General features: G+C 42.9%; 1 protein-coding gene across 6 annotated transcripts in view; it reads right to left on the bottom strand.

The window, feature by feature from the left end:
* TBC1D1 (TBC1 domain family member 1) overlaps nt 1–21,935 on the bottom strand; it is a 226,589-nt gene that overhangs the window by 95,835 nt on the left and 108,819 nt on the right. For all 6 annotated transcript variants that reach the window (XM_027598091.2, XM_027598093.2, XM_027598094.2 and 3 more), the window contains 5 exons: nt 20,464–20,553; nt 16,933–17,037; nt 16,268–16,400; nt 10,477–10,568; nt 3,459–3,569 (listed from right to left, as the gene is read on the bottom strand). In XM_027598091.2, coding sequence (XP_027453892.1) covers nt 3,459–3,569; nt 10,477–10,568; nt 16,268–16,400; nt 16,933–17,037; nt 20,464–20,553 — 531 coding nt within the window. The remainder of the gene's footprint in view (nt 1–3,458; nt 3,570–10,476; nt 10,569–16,267; nt 16,401–16,932; nt 17,038–20,463; nt 20,554–21,935) is intronic.

Here is a 21,935-nt window from a genome sequence, read left to right as displayed (position 1 = left end):
TCCACCAGAAGGACGATGGAGAAAACTGTGGGGCTGGCCCATGGGAATAAAAAGGAACAAACGGCTGATGACACACAACAACATGGATGAGTAGCACAAAGTGAAAGAAGCCAGAACTGAAAGAGTAAAGACTCTCTGATTCCATCTGCAAAAGTTCTAGAACAGGCAATTCAACCTATGGTATAAATAATCAAAACCTTGGTTGCCTGGGGGAGGGGTGGTGAGGACCAGCAAAGAGGTATGGGGGTACATTCTGGCATGAAAGAGGATGCTCTCTATTTTGATGGGGGCTTGGGCCACCTAAATGTATGAAGTCCTCAAAACTCAACGAGTAGTGCACTCAAGATCTGTGCAGCTTACAGGATGTAAATCTCCAAAGACAACTGTGAACAAATACTGAGCTACAGCTAGTTATATGGACGCTGACGTGTATGGGAATAAAGAGTGCTAGTATCAGAAACTTTACAAGTCATCCAAAAAAACGTGAAATAAGAACCGGACGGATATATGGGAAAGCAAATATCCCAAAATGCTACAAATGGTATAATCTGGATGGTGGGTATATGAATGCTCACTGTGTGTTTCTTCCAACTTTCCTACATGTTTGAAATTTTTCAAAATAAAATGTCAGAAAAAAACTCCTCTACTAGAAGATGGACCCAGGCAAATCAGTGAGTAGTTATATAACATTAAATTTTGTTAGGTAAGTTCCTAAAAAGCATAATGATTAAGATAGTGGACCTGTGACACATCGGCCATCATTCCCTAACATGCTGCTTGACCTCTTCCCCACATCTCCACCTCGAATGGTATTATACCACCTGCCTCAAAAAAGTTATAGAAAAACTGGAATCACTCATGCAAAAAATTCAAACTCTGTCTGGTACGTGGCAAACATTCAGTAAGTGGCAGTTGATTGAATATTCTTAATTTTTCGCACCAGCTCTGTCCAGACAAGTAGAAACAGTATGTCCACTAACTAAAATGTGACACTTTCTAACTTTATTACTTTACAGGTCTTTGCCCAAAGCGATTCTTCCTTTTCCACAAGAACAAAACGTCCTTCAGTTGTTCTATTTTATAAAAATGGTTCCTCTGACAGCTATCCAACGCTACCATTTTAGTCTTTGAAAAGCACATACAGCATCACCACTGGCTCTGAGAAGTGCTGCCCTGGGTCTGTGCTCAGCGTCTTCTGTCCACCTGAGGGCCGGGGGCCAGAGAGTTCACTGCCAAAGCCATGGTTCTAACTCCTCTCTAGGTCAAGTCATAATACTACCCAAAGGCTATGGGAATTTTCAGGTGCAACAAGAGTGTAATGAGATCCATGTAAACTATTTGGTAGCAGAAAATGAGAGCAGGAATCTACTGGTGAATCTCAAAACTTCATCTGATCCATCTAAAAACAGCAGCTGCACTGAAAAGCCTGATCCTCAGAGCCCGAGTGCGTGTCCAGCCTGGGGGAGACCCAACCACAATGGGGATCAGGGCAACTTCTTTACAGGCACGGACGTGAGCCTGCTGGGGAACAAAATGTTTAGAAACCTCGAGAGAAAGCACTGACAGCTCTGCTTTGTAAGGCTTGGAAGCTGTGACATTAAATTCTCATGTTTTCAAATGGAAAAAAAAATTAAATATATTTCTCCACTGGACTAAACTACACCCAAATCATAAAGATACGTCTCTGTTCCTTAAATAACAGTTTGTTCTTAGGTCAAAACTTTCCATCCACCATAAATGCTTCATTCCCCTCCAGCAGTTATAAATCATTTCAAAATTATCAATTTCCTGTTGGGACAAGTTAGGGAAAAAAATTACAACAGAGAAAAACTATTAATGGCACAAGAGGAAAAAAAAGGGGGGGATGGAAACAAGAAAATAGGTTGAAAAGCAGCAAAAAATTCACTGTCAGCGTAGGCTGGGTGGCCCACCCGAGTGAGGTGGAGGAGCACAGAACTCCCACGCTGTCCTGGGAAGGGAGGCATGGGGGCTGGCAGAGGCCAGACACACATACGGTGCACTGGCATTAGGGTCCCTGCCGAGAGATGCTATGGTTGGCCAAGGAGATGAAAAACAATGTCGGACAATGTATGTGAGCTCTGTGAGCTCAGGAAAGGGACCTGACTGCCAGAGCCAACTGGAAGACAGGAATCTGGGGAGAGTAAAACCACATCACGGTTAGGTGACCAGAAAAGCAGAGGTGTTTAAAGGGAGGGGGTGCGCCATTGAGCATTAAAGCCCCTGTAGAACACATCAGTTAGGCATTTTATAAAAAGGCAATATACAGGGATGCCTGGTGGCTCGGTCGGTTAAGCACCCAACTCTTGGTTTCGGCTCAGGTTATGATCTCACAGTTGGGAGATCGAGCCCCAAGTCAGGCTCTGCATTGGGCACGGAGTCTGCTTAAGATTCTCTCTCTCCCTCTGCTCCTTCCCCACCTTCCCAATCTCTCTCTCTCAAAAAAAAAAAAAGACTGCAGTGCATGGGTGGCTCAGTTATTTCAGCGTCTGCCTTCTGCTCAGGTCATGATCCTAGGGTCCTAGGATCGAGCCCCATGTTGGGCTCACTGCTCAGCAGGGAGCCTGCTTCTCCCCCTCCCTCTGCCCTCCCCACTGCTCATGCTCAATCTTAAATAATAAAAAATAAATAACATCTTAAAAAAAATAAAGACCATTTACTTTTGGAAAATTAAAGATTTTTTGGACATCTTTCAGTGATATTTCTCTAGATTTTCTGACTTACAAGGAACTTAAATACAAAATGCACACCTGAAACTCTACTGGTTATCATGAATTGACTTACACAGAGTCTAAGGGATATAAGAACATGATACGTGACACCACGTGTATGGAATCCCAGACTCGGAGCCCCACCTTCGGGCACAACACCCCGAGACAGAAAAGCTGAACAATGCTTGTGCCCAGAAGAGGAAGGCAAGCCGATTCAGGACCTCCAGCATGTGAAACAGAATTAATGCCAGTCTGGTACGTGGATGCTCATGCGCCAGGCTCCCTAGCGCAGCACCCGACCTGTCAGCACAGTTACCTTACATTCACATAGTCCTGACATTCCAAAGAAACTCCGGGCACCTTACAGAATTCTGAAGGCACCGATGCAAGGTCATTCCTGTTTTCCCGGGGAGAGGGGGGAGGTGACAGAGACGGGCTCCCTGCAGGTCAAGTAGCTTGTTGTGGCAGTATCTGCTCTCCAACTTCCTTCTTGAAGCTCTACAGCCGCCCTCTTGCTGGGAACGCCTGCTCCACCCGCCCCGTGAGGCAGACGCAACTACCCTCACCGCCTACAAGCACAGTCTAAATATTTCCAAATTTCCCCTACATGTGCAACAAGTAAAAATAAAACACAGGGAGAAAAAGAGTTTCAGAACTTGAGAAAATCCTCAAGATTCTGTTTTACACAGCATCCTGGTAAAATTAAAAGAGGGGGAAAAAATGCCATACCTGCTTTATCTCCCCAATATGGATGTGACCTTTTTGTTTCTCTTCATATAAACATCTCAGGAAAGAAATAATCAGTTCATTCTCTCGCTGTTCACTTCTTGGTCTCGATTTCTTAAAAAAAATATATATATTACATTTATTTTTAATTGTCAACAAAACTGCTAAACCATGCCTTTGAAAATGCTAAACAGCTTCCACCCACCCGTTATAATGGCTGCTTTTACCCAATCATCTCACTAGGGGGCACCAATGATCCTAGCTAGACATGGACACCATTAAGGGACAATGGAGCCAGTGGGCCAGATTCAGCTTTTGACCTCTGATGTCCTTATACCTAAAATAAATATTTCAAATCAGATGGAAGCACAGACAAAATATTTAATAAATAAATTGTCTTGAAAACAAGAAAAGAATAAAATCTGTGTAAACATGTCCAGAGGTCAAGAGCCATAATGGCCACATGTTTATAAACTTTTATGGCTAGGGAACTGGAAAGGAAAACAGCAACTGGATCCAGGGTCATGGTCCCACACATCCAAAGTGCTGTTCAGCATGAAGCACTTTCTGCAAGCCCCACAAGGCCTAAACTTGCATGCAATGTTTCATGGCATTGACTCACTTTTTTTTTCTCCTTTCTTTTTTAAGGAAATTCTCCCTACATCTTTTATTTTTCAGATAAGTAGTGGCAAAGCACACTGAACTAGAAATCAGGATACGTAGGTTCTGGGTGCTGCCACAACAAGATTACATGACCAAAGGCAAGTCATGTAATCTTAGCTTCCTCATCTGCTCAAAGAAAGATTATGCACAAAATAAACTCCAAGGTCCCAAATTCTTTAGATCTGAAACATCAGTGTTCATTTTTAGACCATGTAATTTAATGTGTTATTTTCTCTGAAAATGAAGAAAAAAGTTATTCTGAAGACAAAGCTTCTAGCCTTTAAACCTTGAAAATAAAGGTTTCTGAAGAGTTTATTTGAGAGTGTGAGAGAGAGAGAGAGAGAGCAGGGGGAAGAGCAGAGGGAGAATGAGAAGCACACTCTGTGCTGAGCAGGGAGCCTTCCAGCTGGTGGGCGTCATGGCAGCCCCGGGACTCCAGGATCATGACCTGAGCCGAAGGCAGACACTTAACCAACTGAGCCACCCAGGGGCCCTGAAAATATGGTTTTTCATAATGATGATTATCCATTTTCCTGCTCCCCACCCCCCATTCCAAACTTCTAGCCTGCTCTTCAAAACAAAGGCTGTAATAAATCAATCAACTATACAACCATCTAGTCTGGATCAATGCCACTCTTGGCAACCTCCTCTGAGCTAACCTAGAAACAATGATTTTACCCTTCGTGTCACAGGTTTTAGAAGCAAAGGTAACACTAACCCAGACCTTCTGGTATTCCTGCTCTTTAAAAAAATCATTTAAAATGTAAGTTGTTCCTAAAACTGAAGGAAAAGATAGTAAATCATTAGAAGGGGTTGTTTTCACTGAGGACTTGCTACTCTTTAAATTTCACATTCAAGGATTGAATATCTTAGAACAGATGCTCTCAATCTCGATTCCAAGCCGTGAACCTTGATGTTATGAAGTTTTACATGTTTATGTAACAAGTGCATTTTTCCAAAGAAAGTTCCCTTCAGATCTTCAAGAAAGGAAAAGGACAATCATATACCACAATCCCAACTTTATACTGAGTACCCCAAGGAGGTGATGGATACACGGTGAGTCTACACACCCAGGAGGCACGAGGAACTCTCTCATTCACTGCTGATGGGACTGCACAATGACACAGCAGCTGTGGGGACCAGTTTGACAGCTTCTTACCAAACCAACCATGCCCTTAGCACTCGATCCAATCACACTGCTTCCTATTTACCCGAACAAGCTGAAAATTTATGACCATACTAAAACCAACACACAAATGTTTATAGCAGCTTCATTTATAACTGCCAAAACTTACGAGCAACCCAGGTGTCCTTCAACAGTGAATAAACAAATTGTGACACATCCATAAAATGGAATATTAGGGGCACCTGGGTGGCTCAGTTGGTTAATAAGCATCTATTTGCCTTAGGCTCAGGTCATGATCCCAGGGTCCTGGGATGGAGTCTCACAACAGGCTCCCTGCTCAGCAGGAGAGTCTGCTTCTCCCTTTGCCTCTGCTCCTCCTCGTGCTCGCACTCTCTCTCTCAAATGAATAAATAAAATCTTTAAAAAAATGGAATATTATTCAGCACTAAAATGAACTATCGGGCCATGAAAAGACACAGAGAAACTGTAAATGCATTTTGTTAAGTGAAAGCCAATCCACTGCACGCTGTATGATTCCAACTGTACGACATTCTGGAAAAAGCAAAACTATGGAGATGGTAAAAGATCAGTGGGGACCTGGGGTTTGGGGGAGAGGGGAGAAATAAACTGACGGAGCATAGAGGATTTTTAGGGTAGTGAAAAAACAATTCTCTTTGATCCTATAATGGTTGATACATGTCATCATACATTTGTTAGAACCCAGGGAATGTACAACACTGAAAGTTAAACCTAATGTCAACCATGGACTTCAGTTACTAATAATGTATCAATATGGGCTAACCAATAGTAACAAATGGACCACACTAAGACATTAATAATAGGGAAAAGTGGCCTGAGGGTAAGGCTGGGGTGCGAGAGGTTATATGGGGACTCTGTATTTTCTAGCCACTTTTTCTATAAAACATAAAACTGCTGTAAAAAAAAGTCTATTTTTTTTTTAAGTCTAGGAAAGAGGAACAGACAGGAATTAGGGGCTGCCTCTGAACAGACATCTAAGAGTTGGAACCATTCCTTCTTCCATAACTTTAATTAAATATTTGGGGCTGTTCTCACAAGAAAATGTGTATAAGCAATTGCTTATTTCAAAGTCTCAAAAAAGGTTAAAAATGCAGTAATAAGAGGAGACATTTTCTTTTCCTCAAAATATACAAGAAAGAAGTTGTCCAGATGGACAGAAAATGAGACAACAGAGCACCATGTACTATCACAGTCATCAGAAACTGAAGCAAAGGAGGAAATGCATCAGGGAGGTCGTGAAACATCACAGAGGAAAGTCAGTAAGGTCAGAAATCCACATCCATGATATCCTACAAGGTCAAAAAATAAATCCTTCCTTCCTTAAAATAACTGAAATGTGACTAGGGTCTACTCTTCTATTGAGTTCAAATGATTAACAAGGTGTCCCACCACCCTCCACAGTTGCAACTCATTCCTTTCTACAGGTGATTTAATTTTATAAACACATTAGTCAGAGAGACAAGTCTGAGGAAAATGATGGGGAATCCAGTTGGATAGCATCACTTTGCAGTTAAAAATTAACTTTTATAGGGGTGCCTGGGTGGCTCAGTCGGTTAACTGGCTGCCTTCGGCTCAGGTCATGATCCCGGGGTCCTGGGATCTAGCCCCATGTCCAGCTCCCTGCTCAGCGGGAAGCCTGCTTCTCCCTCTCCCTGCCACTCTGCCTACTTGTGCTCTCTATCTCTCTGTCAGATAAATAAATAAAATCTTTAAAAAAAATTAACTTGCTTATAAAAAATCAATCTGCAGTGTCAGGGGCGCCTGGGTGGCTCGGTCACTAAGCGTCTGCCTTCGGCTCAGGTCTTCATCCCAGGGTCCTGGGATCGAGCCCCGCATTGGGTTCCCTGCTTGGCAGGAAGCCTGCTTCTCCCTCTCCCACTCCCCCTGCTTGTGTTCCCTCTCTCACTGTCTCTCTCTGTCAAATAAGTAAATAAAATCTTAAAAAAAAAAAAAAAAAAAGATCTACAGTGTCAGAAGTCAGGATGGTGTGTCCCTGGGGGCAATACTGAGGTGGGGGGTAGTGGGGGGAGATTCTGAGGAGCTGGAAATGCTCTATTTCTTTCTTTCTTTTTTTTAAAGATTTATTTATTTGAGAGAGCGAGAATGAGAGAGAGAGAGTACATGGGGTGGGGTTAGAGGGAGAAGCAGGCTTCCCGCAGAGCAGGGAGCCCGATGTGGGACTCGATTCCAGGACTCCAGGATCATGACCTGAACCGAAGGCAGTCGCCCAACCAACTGAGCCACCCAGTCGCCCCTGGAAATGCTCTATTTCTTAATCTTCATGCTGGCAGCCAGCCATTCATCTTTTTATAAGATGAATACTCATAAAAATTCACTGAAACACTCACACCACTGATTTGTGTACTTTTCTCCTGTTATATTTCATTTAAACAAATACAAAACAATTGATTGCCTGTTAAAGGTAACAAAGCCAGTTCTGCCACATGCTTCTTGACTTCTAGGAGAAGGCCTATGAATTGGACGTAAGAGTGACTGGAAACTCAATTTCCAATGCTGAGTGATGAATACCGGAATGCTGGAATCTACGGTCTTCGGAGTACTTAAAATGGCAATGCTCACTTGGACACTACTTCCTAACATCTTTTTATAACGTTATAATCAAATCTTATAGGAATTAATTTTAAAGCCATGGAGAATCCAGCTAAGTTGATATTCTTCAAAAAGCGGAGGGAAAAACAGCTCCTCTATTAATCTTTAAAACTCGTGAAAAATCATGCTCTTTAATCATTATTGACCCCCACTAAGTACAGATCGACTTGATTTATCCACTCAGTATTAATTCAGCCATTCCCTGAAATACTCTCATTCTGAAGAAGAGAGTTGGACTTTGGAGGCATTTCCTTTACTAGCCCTACTTGGGCTGGAAAGCACCAAAGGGGACCGACCACCAGACCCCGTGGGCCGCCTGCACAGCTGCACAGTGAGATATGCTTGAAGATTGTGTTTCCTAAGGTCATCAATTAGACAGTGGCTCTGAAGTGTCAGGAGTCCCCTGACAAAAGGGTTAACAGGTCCCCAGGCTCATCTGGCACCAAGTTCTCTCAGTGTGCTCAAAGTCAGCCCGCACGTGGCAGCGACAACCTCCAGTGACACGTACACGGCCATTACAGATATCTGTTCTTCATGTCCTGTGTGGTCTGCCCTTCTTTCTCTGCATTAAGCATTTATTTACAAAAACCCTGATTATGTATGCTTTAACTAAGTAATCATGTACCATTAATTTCAGTCGTAATTACATTTGTCTTATGAAGATATACCCTTGGAGAGTTCTTCAGAAATAAATTACCCTCCAGGAAAACTGTACAAAGGAACGTCTTAACCTTTCTGTTTACAAAAGGGCTCCTGACACTGCAAAGCCACCTTTTTCTTTATGATCTTTTTGAAAGGTATGATTTTCAAACACATTAGCAGGTGCTGCTACCTAGAAAGAAACTTGGTTTATAAAATGTTTCATAAGAACCAAGAATGGTCATTGAAAATAATTCAATGAAACCCTCAAGCCGTTAGAAGAAGAGATCCATGTCAAATTTTATCATTTAAAATGAAGAGCCGCACTTACGATGATGGAGGACAAAGAGCTGGCTTTTTACACCCAGCGTCCCTTCCCTTTGGTCTCTAAGCCAACTGAGTTATAGAGCCTTCTAGAACAACACATAGGGGCCCCAAGATATTAACTGCATGCACTTAAAAACAAAAACCTGTGTCATCATTTTTCTCTAAAGTCTCTTTTCCATAATGCACTGGATATCTAAAATTTTAGATCAAAGAGAATCTTAGAATCACATCCATTAGGAATTTCTCATTGCTGAACAACACTTTATTACCTATGCTGAGTCACTGCACTGTTTTGGGATGGCTACACAGTGCTGTCTAAATAAAATGCACATTAGGGGAAGAATGTGCATCTCCTAAGCTTGCCGCAAAGATGTTCCCCAAAGTGGCTTGATAACACTTGACTAGCAAGTGGACCGGCATCATGGAAAAAGGCCCCAGGCTCCATGGTAAATGCATTAACAGTCAGAAGCAAACTGCCTATCCATTTATGAATTCCAAGTACAAATCACACTAAGTTTTTCTGAGTACTGTGTCCTCAGAACTCTAAAGATCCTTCAAGAAAAAACAAAGTAGCCTGTCTCAGGTTGATTCAGAAGAAAACAAGAAAATGTAAAGGTAACTGGAAATTGTGAAAATTACATTCTAAGCTACTTATGAAAGTGAAAAACCTTCCCATGCTTTTCTTCTCCGAACATGTGTCACTCCTGCCAGAAAATGAAAATGGATCACGGGCCTGTGTGTACAGTCCTGCACCCACTGAGGAGGCGGAGAGAACTCCCCATCCAGAGCTGCCAGCCCTCTTGATTTGCTTAATAGACTCCTCTGCAGGACCCCTGCCGCTCTCCTCCCTGTAAAAAAAGATATTTATTCTTTGTTCTGATGTGCTTTCCTCCCTACAAAAGTGCCAGGAAACATTAGAAAGTGCCCCTCGGCTGAAGCGGACATGAAATCTGTGATGAGCTCATTAAAGATTCATAATGAACACAGAACAGGCATTCCAGCACACGCAGCGTGGTTTCCCCAAGCTACGCGGCATCTACATGCAAGGACAAGAGCGAGTTTCCAGAACACCGACGAGCCTGGCTTTGGTTTTGTATTTTGTTTTTATGTTTAGGTTTGACACACAGTTCTAAGTAAATAACATCATCTCCATCCCTTTCCAACACTGAGGAAGAAGGCAGGAACCACCAATGACCAAGTTCACATATGAAATGCTGTCTCTGCCCACTGCCACACTTTGGGGCTGGGACCCCAAGCAGGAAGGGGCTGGCAGAAGCTTCCCGTGGAGCAGAGGAGTGCTCGGGGACCAAAGTCCACGTCTTCCGTCTCCTGGGCTGAAGGCTCTTTCCACTGTGCGATTCCTTTCGCTCATTCCAAAATTTTTTTAAGGCAGGAGTTTTCTGGGTTAGTCGCGTTTACCGTGAAAACCAAGACCTGGTGGGAGACTGCCGTCTGACCTGGCCCCTGCCCAGGGCTGCTAAGCCTAAACCAAGGGGAACTCGGGGCCACTTCCTCTGAGCTGTGGCAGCTCTGGTTTGCTATTTTTCGTACGTACCATCTCACAGGTAAGCTGCTTAGCTCTGCTTCCAGTCTAGCAATTAGAAACTCGTACTTTACCTGAACCTCTTCAAAAATAGTTGCTTGCTCCTGATTAGTTAATGTCGTCAGGTGCTTCTGGAGTTCTAGTTTGGTTTTGGAAGAATTCATTCCTATTAAGAAAAAAAGAGACAGGAAAACACTCTATGGAGAAGTTACAAGGCAGTAAAACTTCCGTACTCGTGCTTTTTTACGTCCTTACCCACTTACTCCAGGCTTCTGAAGTTTTCCGGACATTCTACTCAGTAATATCGTTCATGATGGTGATGATGACAATATGTTTTAGTCCAGCCCTCATTCGCCAGGCACGATCTTAAACATTAGGCCTGCCTCATTTAATACTGAGAACAGTCAATGAGGATGCTCCAGTTATCCCCATTTTGCAGTTAAGGAAACCGAGACCCAGAAAGCTGATGTGATCTCCAAAGACCACCATACTGGGCCCCACCTCAGGTCTGCGCAGTTCCGAATTTTTCTTTTCTCCACCACTCCGTGTTAGAACACCTCATACAATCGAACACTGTCCTCAGAAAATAGATTCTCATGAGTATTTATATATAAACTTGACAACTCAAGGAAAAACAACTACTGCTCCATTTGAAACATGTTTCTCTTCCACAGTAGGCTCCTCCGCATAAAACTGATTCATGTCGCTAACAAGCTCCGTTTTATCACCACTTGCATTAACAGTCTTAAGCCCATCTAATTACCATTACAGAGGATTGCGAGGAAAAGTTAGAAAGTCACAATCTTAGTGCCAATGAGAAGTTGATACTCCGGAAAATTGTTTCTCCACATAAATATGGCTTAGATCCTGCTTTGCCTTTTCTTGGTGCTGGAGATAAATGTTACACATGCTGAGAAGATTTAGAATGAAAGGATTTGCTGACCGAACTACCGTGGGAAAACTGCCGCCGCTGAGTACTTTTATTCCAAAGGCAATCCACACCTCACCCACCTGCTGCAGCTCCCTCCCCATCCCCCGCCCCCCAGCTGAGGAGGCTGGGCGGCTGGGCAGGTGCTTGGCCAAGGCTCTGTCCCGGAGGACACTGTGAATACATCTACACGGCTTAAGGATGGCCAGGAGGGGACACCTCTGAAGTCTGGAACCAGGACTTGGAAATCAAGCCTCTGTTTTACACAGGTGTTTGCTGAGGTCTAGAGAAGCCAGGTGACTTGTCAAAAGTCAGGAGGCCGATCAGCAGCCAAGCCTGCCGCAGAGCCGCTGCCTCCCCACCCCCATCCCCACCCCAGGGCGGCTGGACGCAGAGCCGCCACCCTGCTCACAGCTCTGCTGGAAGCTGCGCCCCTCCTCAAACTGCAGGGGCTATCTCAGCTTCCGGGATGTCCCTTCTCCCAGCAGCACCCCCCGCCTTAGTTTTTGCCAAGAAAATCCTATAAAAATAAAAGCCAACACTTCTGAAGTGATTGCTATGCCACTATGTGCATCATCTCAATCCTCAAAACAATCCCTGAGTGGGCACCATTTTTAGTAATTCCAATGTATAAATGAAGAAACTGAGACACAGGCAAAGTCCAGCATTTTGTCCGAGGTCATCGGCTAAGTAAGGGACAGAGTTAGGCTCTAAACCATGTCCGTTTACCTCCGCAGACGGCTCATGAACTCTCCACTGCCTCCCTTTGCCCAGGGAGTCAAGTCGCCTGACCCACAGGTGGCTTCAGTCCTAAAGTGAATGCAGAGGTGGATGAAGTGCAGAAAAGACAGATGGGTTTTGTCAGAACGCAATTCAGGGACTCTTCCAGCAAGCTGGCAGGTCATACAAGCCAGGGAAAGAGAGAGATGGTTTTACTGCACTAACTACTTAAATGTTGAATCAAAACAGTGTTTAAATTTACGAGTAAAATGAACAGTCATCATTAACCAAAAGGCCTCTCCGCAGGTCTCTGACACAATGTCATAAGCATCCTATTTTGGACATACATGTATTGTTTGACGAGACACTCACATGTGGAGAGAACCCCCAAGCTCTAAGAAAAGTTTGACCCATTACACAACAGACTAACAGTATAATAGAATAATTACACAACAGACTAATTATATACCTCTAACAATCAGGCCACAATACAGACTACTCTTCATATTCAGCGGGTATGAAGAGATTCTTTGACGAGTTTTATCCTTGCCGTCAGGATGCCTCACCTCAGGAGGTCCCTGCTGCCCCACCTCAAACAGGAGGTGAGGTTTCTGACCCCACCCCCCAGGCCCCCATGCCTGGCTCTCCACTCCATGTTTACAGTGAACCTTCCATGTGGCTTCTCAGCAACGTTAGCCACTGCTGGCTGGTCTCTGCAGGAAGAAGGTGGCACCCCCCACGTGATGCCAAAAGGCTTACAGGGGGAAGGGATGCAAGGAACAACAGAGAAAAAGGTAGCCAGAGTGAAGGGCGTTCCAGAACTACAACCCCTTTAGCCCGGTTGTTAGTGAGGTCACCTTCACACCATTAGTGCAGAAAAGGCTCTTACTAAGGGAGCTCTGATGAACGGCTTTGCTCTGCCAGAGGCAAATTTACTTAGACAGCAAAAGGAAAACTCAATTCAACTTTCTTCCTTTTTAGTGAACATATAATTCATTCTAGTAATTCCCAAAATGCTCTGCTCAACTTTAAAATAAGCAAAATGCTAAATAAAGCACTGGAGGAGTTGCTCAGAGTTCAAATTCAGACCCAAGCAAAGCTGCACGTCTTACATGTTGTGAGTGGAGTGTCCAACATGATCGGTGGGTAGAGTGTATGTACTCTTTTATAAATGCTGGGGCATAACCCGACTACATCAATTGATTAAGAAAGCAGTCTTTAAGTCTTCCTTTCTGTGGCCGTGTCACTGGTCCTCTCCCCAGTGTATGGAGATCCTGGCCAGAGCCTGACTTCCTATTACAGCTATTCTTACAGGAACATACAATGAGCTTTCATAAACCGCTTCACTCTACTTATGAGGAATGCACTATAGCAAAGAGCAAGGGCCTCAAAGTGTTCGTAAAACTAGCATCACCCCAACAAAGGACACATCGCCCCTACTATGGATGCCTGTAATACTGTGCCCTCTTATACTTAAGAAATGATTCCCATCAGGCAGGCAAAACACCAGCCTTCTAGTTGTGCTATCAAGAATGTTTCTACATTAGCAGAGCTTTCTGCATTGCTTGGGTTTTACCAGGTAAAAAGACGAATTAAATAATAATTCCAAAATACAGCAGCAAAATCCCTACCCTGACTGAACTTTTCAGCTCTCACTTTCTGAAAGCTAAGCCAGACCACAGAAAGATTTATCAAGTAGAACTCTGGAATCCTTCCAGTCCTGCAGATCACGGTCTGCTTTATCTTCAAGGTCAACATTGTCATTGGCTTCTTAATAAGCTCTTAAGGGACATTTCTGTCATCGTTTCCCTTATCTTGACAACCACTAAGGGAAGGGTTAGTGATCCTTTCAGATGAGATCTCTAGGTAAAGCTCAACTTTTCTCCTTTCCAGCTATATTCTGTATAATGTCAGCAAATAGTAACAACTAGGGAAGCACAGTTCAAAATATTAATCATCTTGATTCATTTTAAAGAGCACCTATAATGCCAGCAAATGAGTTTTTGAAACTTCAGGTAATAATTGTCAATTTAGCTCATTTAAAAAGGGAAATCAGATACCACTGCACACCCATTAGGATGGTTATCATTAAAAAAAAAAACGGAAGAGAGAAAGTAACACGTGTTGGTCAGGATGTGGAGAAATGGAACACTTGTGCACTGCTAATGGGAATGTAAAATGGTGTAGCCACTGTAGAAAATATAATGGCAGTCCCTCAAAAAATTTAACACGTAATTACCATACGATCCAGCAATTCTACTTCTGCGTATATTCCCAAAAGAACTGAAAACAGGAACATGAAGAGATACTGTACACCAACTTTACAGCAACATTATTCGCAACAGCCAAAAGGTGAAAACAATTCAAACGTCTATGGACAGACGACTAGACACTGTGGTACAGACACACAAGGGGATAGTAGACAGCCTTAAGACAGAATGAAATTCACGCTACAACATGAATAAACCTAGGAGATGTTACACTAAATAAGCCAGGCACAAAAGGACAAAAGCTGTATGATTCCACTTAGATGAGGTACCTGGAGCCCGTCATGCTCACAGAGACAGAAGCAGAATGGTAGCTGCCAGGGGCCGGGGCAGGGGGCCTGGAGAGTTAACAGCTTAATGACTTTTAGTCTGGAAAGATTACAAAGCTCCAGAGATGGATGGCGGTGGTGGCCTCAAAACAACGTGAAGGTACTTCACGTCACTCGAACTGTCCACTTTAAAAAGGTTAAGATGGTCAATTTTATATGATGTGTACTTTTACAACAATTATGAAAAAAAGGGAAATGAAATCTAAATAGTATAGAGTTTTTCTCGACCCAAGTAGCGCTTATTAAAAGTATTCTAGGGACATGAGGGCGCCTGGGTGGCTCAGTCGGTTAAGCGACTGCCTTCGGCTCAGGTCATGATCCTGGAGTCCCGGGATCGAGTCCTCCATCGGGCTCCCCGCTCAGCGGGGACTCTGCTTCTCCCTCTGACCCTCTTCCCTCTCGTGCTCTCTCTCTCTCTCTCATTCTCTCTCTCTCAAATAAATAAAATCTTAAAAAGTATTCTAGGGACATGGGAAATGATCAAATCTGGTTTGGGTTTTTTTTGGTTTTTGTTTGTTTTTTACAATAACATAGGTTGTTTAAATCCTGTGACCCCCCCTCAGAATCACACACAATTTAGAAATCCTCCTATAAATGGAAAAAAAATGTAAAACCAAAAAGAGAGAGGAATGAACCCCTTCAATGTCGGGTTCCCTCAGAGGATCATCATGGCGGGTTTACCCTGGTTCTCTTCCTCTCATGCCCCGCCTCCCCTGCAGGCCCAGAAATGGAGCATCTCTTCTCCCACCTGAACAAGATTCCCCACCCTCGTTCAGGAGGGATCGCCTCCTTTCTATTCTGACCCACCGGGGCCCTGTGGCTCTGGATTTGCTCAAACCTCCCCAACTGTGCAAAGCTGGGTCAGCTGGCTCTTCCCCCAGCACGGCCTTCTCCTGGGGGGCGGCTCTGAGGGCTGGTAACAGGGAAGGCTTTCCCACACGGGCAGACTCCTGCACTCACTAGTGCACTCACTAGTTTCCCCCTAGACTTCACGAGTCCTCGATGTACTTATCCCTAAAGTATACAAATAAACCATCCTCTTTCCTCTCACATGTGAAAGCACCTAGCACAGTGCCTAGTACATCTTAAGTGCTCAACAAACAGTAGCTGCAAATGATCACATTTACCGCGGTTTCTCCCTACACCACATTTCTAGACACTATAGTCGACTCTCAGTCCCTTTTACTCTTTCCCTGTGACTCAGCTGCAACCTGTCTTCTGCCCCCTTCACTCCGTGAGCACTGTTCTGGCAGGGGTTACCGAATACCTTGGACCTGAAACACCTGGTGGAGATTCTGCAGCTCTGACCTTAGCAGATCTCTTCACAGCAACCAACAGGGCTGACCTGACCACTCACAACCTGGATAAATGCTAGGCAGCTGTATCTGTAGTTTCTATTTCTCTACTCCATGACCCTTAGAGTGGCGATGGTAGACGGGGGCATGGCAGTTCATCTTCAAACCCTGAGCACCTAGCACAACAGCTTGGCAAGATACAGGAGACACCCCCCCCCACCACCACCACCACATGCTGGAAGTTCACCTGTGATCCCTGTGACTAACAGGAGCCTCTCAAGGAACGCAGAGTGCCTCGGTTTTCCTGGAGGGGGGCCGCTACTCACCCTCTATCCGCTCACAGAGCTTGTGCAGGCCCTGCAGGGGGCAGCCCTCACACAGCTGGGCAGGTGCCTTCGCTGTCTGCTGCACGGCAGCCACAGTGAACGCCTGCTTCAGGGTCATCATGATTTCATCAACCTGATCAGAGAGAAGACACAGGGCAGCCAGCAAAACGCCCATTTAAGACGAGTGGGGCTGAGATTTCAGGACTCTGCAAAGACTTAGCATTTTAAGATTTGGCGGGGGGGGGGGAGGGGGTGGGCTATTAATCACCGATGGACAGAAATAATCATAATAACTGCTAGGATTACAGTCTGAGAAACACTACCTAGATGCTCAAAGCTTGTAAAGGAGAAAAGGTAAAAAAATAAAAAATTCAATACTCATGAAAAAGCCAACTCCTCTGGATCATACGTCCAAAATGACATATTTTAATGCTAGGCCAAGGGTAAATGGGAGCAGGTCCTCAAAAACAATGAAAATGGAGGACACATACCCAAATAAGGCTTGCATGTGTACTAGCTAGTTATTAAATAGTCATGGCAGATAATTAAAGCCAAATAACAACACGTCGATGAAGCTCTATGGTTTGCGAAGGAAAGAAAAATCAGTGAGGTTCACATTGCATGTAAGTATGTTTTCCAGGTAAGAGCTGCTTAGTCTCACTTACCAGAGCTTCATTGGTGCACTGAAACACGTAACAGACGAAATGAAAGCCTCCGCCCCCTGAAGACTCTCGGCAGATAAACCCAAAGTGGTCCACATGTCTGATACCCTATTGAAGGCGGGGAAGAGAGGGAGGAGTGTTGAGCGGTATCCGAGTCACAAGTGTCAGAAGGCAACAAGACTTAGGCAGCACGGTCTTCTAGAACACTCTAAAATTATTTCCCAGATTTTTCTAAGGTTCAGTTGATACTGAATGTTACATGAGTTTCAGATGTACAACATGGTAATCTGACAAGTCTGTTACATTATGCCATGCCATGCTCACCCCGAGTGTAGCTCCCATCTACCACCAAGCAACGCCATTACAATACCACTGACCGTATTCCCAGCACTGTGACCGTTCATCCCTGTGACTTGGGCATTCCATACCTGGAAGCCTGCACACCTCCCACCCCTCTCCCCTCTGGCAACTGTCAGGTTTGTTCTCTATTTGGGTCTATTTCTGCTTTTTCTTCATCTTTCTTGAACTTATTTCACTTAGCATAATGCCCTCTAGGTCGATCCATGTTGTCCCAAAAGGCAAGATCTCCATCCTATTGATGGCTGAGTAATATTCCATTGGGTATATATACACACCACATCTTCCTCAGCCATTCCTTTATGGACACTTGGATTTCTTCCATATCTTAGCTATTGCAAATAATGCTGCAGTAAAAACACGGATGCATATATCTTTTTGAATTAGTGCTTTTGTTTTCTTTGGGTAAATAGCCAGTAGTGGAATTACCGGATCATATGGTAGTTCTATTTTTAATGTTTTGAGGAACCTCCATGCTGTTCTCCACAGTGCCTGCTCCGGTTTGCATCCCCACCAGCAGTGCACCAAAGGTTCCTTTTTCTCCACATCCTTGCCAGCAAAGCTCACTGTGATTTTGATTTGTATTTCCCTGATGATAAGTGATGTTGAGCATCTTTCCATGTGTTCTCTTGGCCATCTGCATGACTTCTTTGGAAAAATGTCTATTCAGGTCCACTGCCCATTTTTTAATTAGATTATTTGGTTTTTTGGTGTTGAGTTGTATAAGTTCTTTACCTATTTTGGATATTAACTCCTCATGGGGTATATCATTTGCACATATCTTTTCTCACTCAGTAAGCTGCTTTTTAATTTTGTTGTTGGTTTCCTTCTCTGCAAAAGCTTTTTATTTTGTTTTAATCCCAATAGTTTATTCTGGCTGTTTCTCTTGCCTGAGGAGATATCTGGAAAATTCTGCAACAGCCAATGTCAAAAGTTACTGCCTATGCTTTCTTCAAGGAGTTTTATGGTTTCATGTTTCACACATTTAGGACTTGAATCCATTTTGAGTTTTTATCTGTGTACAGTATAAGCAAGTGGTCCAGTGTCATTCTTTTATGTAGCTGTCCAGTTTTCCCAGGGCCACTGTTGAAGAGATGGTCTCCCCATTGTATATTCTTGCCTCCTTTGTCATAGATTAATTGACCATACAATCGTGGGTTTATTTCTGGGCTATTCTGTTTCACTGATACATGTGTCTATTTTTGTGCCAGTACCATACTGTTTTGATTACTACAACTTTGTAGTATATATTGAAATCTGGGATTGTGATACCTCCAGTTTTGTTGTTCTCAGGATTGCTTTGGCTTTTTGGGGTCTTTTGTGGTTCTACACGATTTTCTCAGATATTTTAAATATCTAAAAACATCTCTCAAATATGAAGATTAATGTCATTCTACTAAAATATTATTCTGATTACCCCATAAGAACTGAAAAGGAGAATTTTTAATGTTCATTTTAGTAATAAAAAGAAGTACAGAAAAGTGGACACAGAAAAATGAGAACTTTTCCTATGTACTAAAGAATAAAGAATTACTGGGGCGCCTGGGTGGCTCAGTCGTTAATCATCTGCCTTCGGCTCAGGTCATGATCCCAGGGTCCTGGGATCGAGCCCTACATGGGGCTCCCTGCTCAGCGGGAAGCCTGCTTCTCCCTCTCCCACTCCCCCTGCTTGTGTTCCCTCTCCCTGTGTCTCTCTCTGTCAAATAAATAAAATCTTTAAAAAAAATTACTTTGAAAATCAAAAGTAGACAAAAGGTTATTGAAGAAACACAACTATGAACACACATGCACACACACACGCAAACATAGACACAAAGGTTTTAAAAAAAAAGATTTAAAACCTATTTGTACTCTCCTACAAAAACAAACAGGTAAGTCCTGAAGTATACTGGTATGAAGGATGAGTCAAGAATTATACACACAAAGAGCACAGAAGCTTTTAAATGTAAGCTATTAAGGCTAAGGCTGCACACCATAGTTTCCTAAGAACTCTTCTCAGTAAATATGTAAACTTGTCTTAGAAGTATCAGCTAAGAGGCACCGTGATGCAGATAAGACACAGCCCATAAATATTAATACGTGAGCGTCTCCAGAAAGCACCAGCATGCAGAGATACGAGTGCCAATAACTTGAAATTCAAGTCCTCATGTACACTTGTGTAAGCTGCACCCTTCAGGAAAGAATAAACTGTTACATGAAAAAGCAAACCTTAAACATTAACATTTCAATAAAAATAGCAGCAAATCGAGATTAAATTCCATGGATCATCTCACTTTCAGGTTGAACATTTTCCAATAAATGGGCAATCACTGACATATTCTGGCATCTCAATCCATGTTCTCACAGCAAGGTAAGCACCTGCTAGACATTCGTTCTCCAGGGAATAGGATTTGGAAAAATTTATTTTGTAAATGGTTCCCTAGTCAACTATAAAAGAAGCATTGTTTATTTTCACATTTTGGGAAATGGATTCAAAAGGGATTTTTTTTTTAAATGTAGAATCATGTTATAAATCAGCAATGAGATTTTCATTACATCTTATTAATTATGAGAAAATGGAAACGAGGAAGTAAGAAGTCAGAGTTTTAAAATACAGCCAAACAATAACTTTAAGTGATCTCCTATTTGCTAGGAAGACCCTGAGTACAACTGACATAACTCACTATAATTGATTCTCCAAAATCTCTCTATGAAACACACCTTGGGAGATTATCAAGAAAGAACTCAAGTAGACGAGGAAAGCATCCTTAAAGAGATTCACTATTTTAAGAAAGAATAATGACTCGTACCCAAAAAGAAGTTAAGAATTTTTATAAAGTAGAAATGAGCATTTAAAAATATTTGTGTGTATGTATGAATGTATAAATAAGACATGCACGCAGACCCACGCATATACATCTGGAATTTGTGACTACAGAACATTACCACCAATAACTGAAAAAAGAAAAGTACATCTATTTTCTCCAGTAGATTACTGTTGCTAATAGCGAACTTAATTTCAAAATTATACGTATATTTTGCCTTAATATACCAAATGAAAGGAGAAATGCCAGGATCACAAATCAAGTATACCTAGAAGGCATACATCTTGTGACGTTTTAGCACTTCTGTTGAATGAGATAGAAGAATTCATTAAAAATGCAAATGCAAATGAGGCAATAACCCAGCTCCATTTACCTGAGAGCAAAAGGATATCTCCTTAAAATTTTTCTCCAATGCTATTTTTTTGGTGTCAGGACTGATGAGGTAAACTTCAGATTGGCCAATCTTAAAAGACAAAAAAAGAAACTAGTTTTTCATGAAAGTTGAATTCAATTTTATTATACATTCTCATTCTGTGACCTATGAAAATATAGACTAAAAGGGACAAGCTGCTATATGATTCTGACAATTTCAATGTGGACAATCACCTCCAGAGGCTTCAGTTTACCCTACAGATTTCGTAGCACAAGACACCTGCTAATACGTTCACCCACATAAGACAGCAGGCTTCTTTGAGATCAAAGAACCAAATATCCAAAACTTAACAACGAAACCACAGATACCACATCTCCCCTTTATAAGGAAGTGACATTTCTATAAAAAGTAAAGCTTCCAGAAAACAAAAGCTCTCCTTTTGAAACTTCCAAACACTTTCTATTAACTGTTTTACTGAAAAGTCTTTTAAAATTATTAAAATAACTTACCATTTGTTGAGTACCTAACTACGTGTTAGGCATTCAAATACTACTTACCTGACTTCTTAAAGTTAGAGCATTAGCATAGTTAACACTGTCTTACAGCCTTGAGTCAGCGTAATGAACTCCATTCTAGCAGAGAACTGTGTTGCAACAGCCCATCCCTCCCTCAGAGCCTTTCACTTGCTGCTCCCTGAACCCAGGATACTCCAACTAGAAGAATATCTAGTTGGCCACACTGAACCTCTGCTCAACGAAAATCACTTCCTCCTAGAAGCCTTCCCGGAATCCCCAGATGTTCTCACAACATCCTCTACTTCTCCTTTGTGGCACTGAGCACAACTGTAATGAGACAATTACTTGAACACTCAGTTGTCAATCCCCCTTACTGGAATCTAAATTCGGCGTGGGCAGAGACCAGGGCTGTCTTGTTCACCGCTGTTATTACTAGCATGTTGCAAGGAACCCTGTACACAGCAGTCACACACCAAGTACTTGAACATACATGTGCCGAGCAGCTTTCACAATAACACCAAGAGTTTTTTCTTTTTAAATATACATCACAGACTAAAGCACAAGCCTGAGTGCTTAGCATTCTTTTCAGTACATGACGAAAAGAGGAAGAAAAGGCCCTATTTACCCACTGACACATCATCTTCATCTTAAACCTGCTTACATCCAACATGGCCTTAACCTAAGTAGCAGCTTCCTTACCCGTCGGCCACCTCACTGCTCTGAGTTAGGCACAAGAACATTATACTCATGGTAATTTTGCTCTCTCTAGAATACCAGTCATGACATTCTAGAAGTTCCCTAGATCATCAGAGGCCAGCTCACTGCTGGCAAGGCCCCGGGCAGGCCCATTCAAAGGAGCCCAGAGTAGCACAAAACCCAGGAACCCCAAGTGCCAAGGACAGCTTCCCTGTCCATTCCTTTTCTGGCACTTGGCTATCAGTTCACCAAACCTCTTCC

This window comes from Zalophus californianus, chromosome 2 (genome assembly GCF_009762305.2).
Source record: "Zalophus californianus isolate mZalCal1 chromosome 2, mZalCal1.pri.v2, whole genome shotgun sequence".
Lineage (NCBI taxonomy): Eukaryota > Metazoa > Chordata > Mammalia > Carnivora > Otariidae > Zalophus > Zalophus californianus.
The sequence above is the reverse complement of the archived record's forward strand: the minus strand, read 5'-3'. Positions and strand labels throughout refer to the sequence as shown.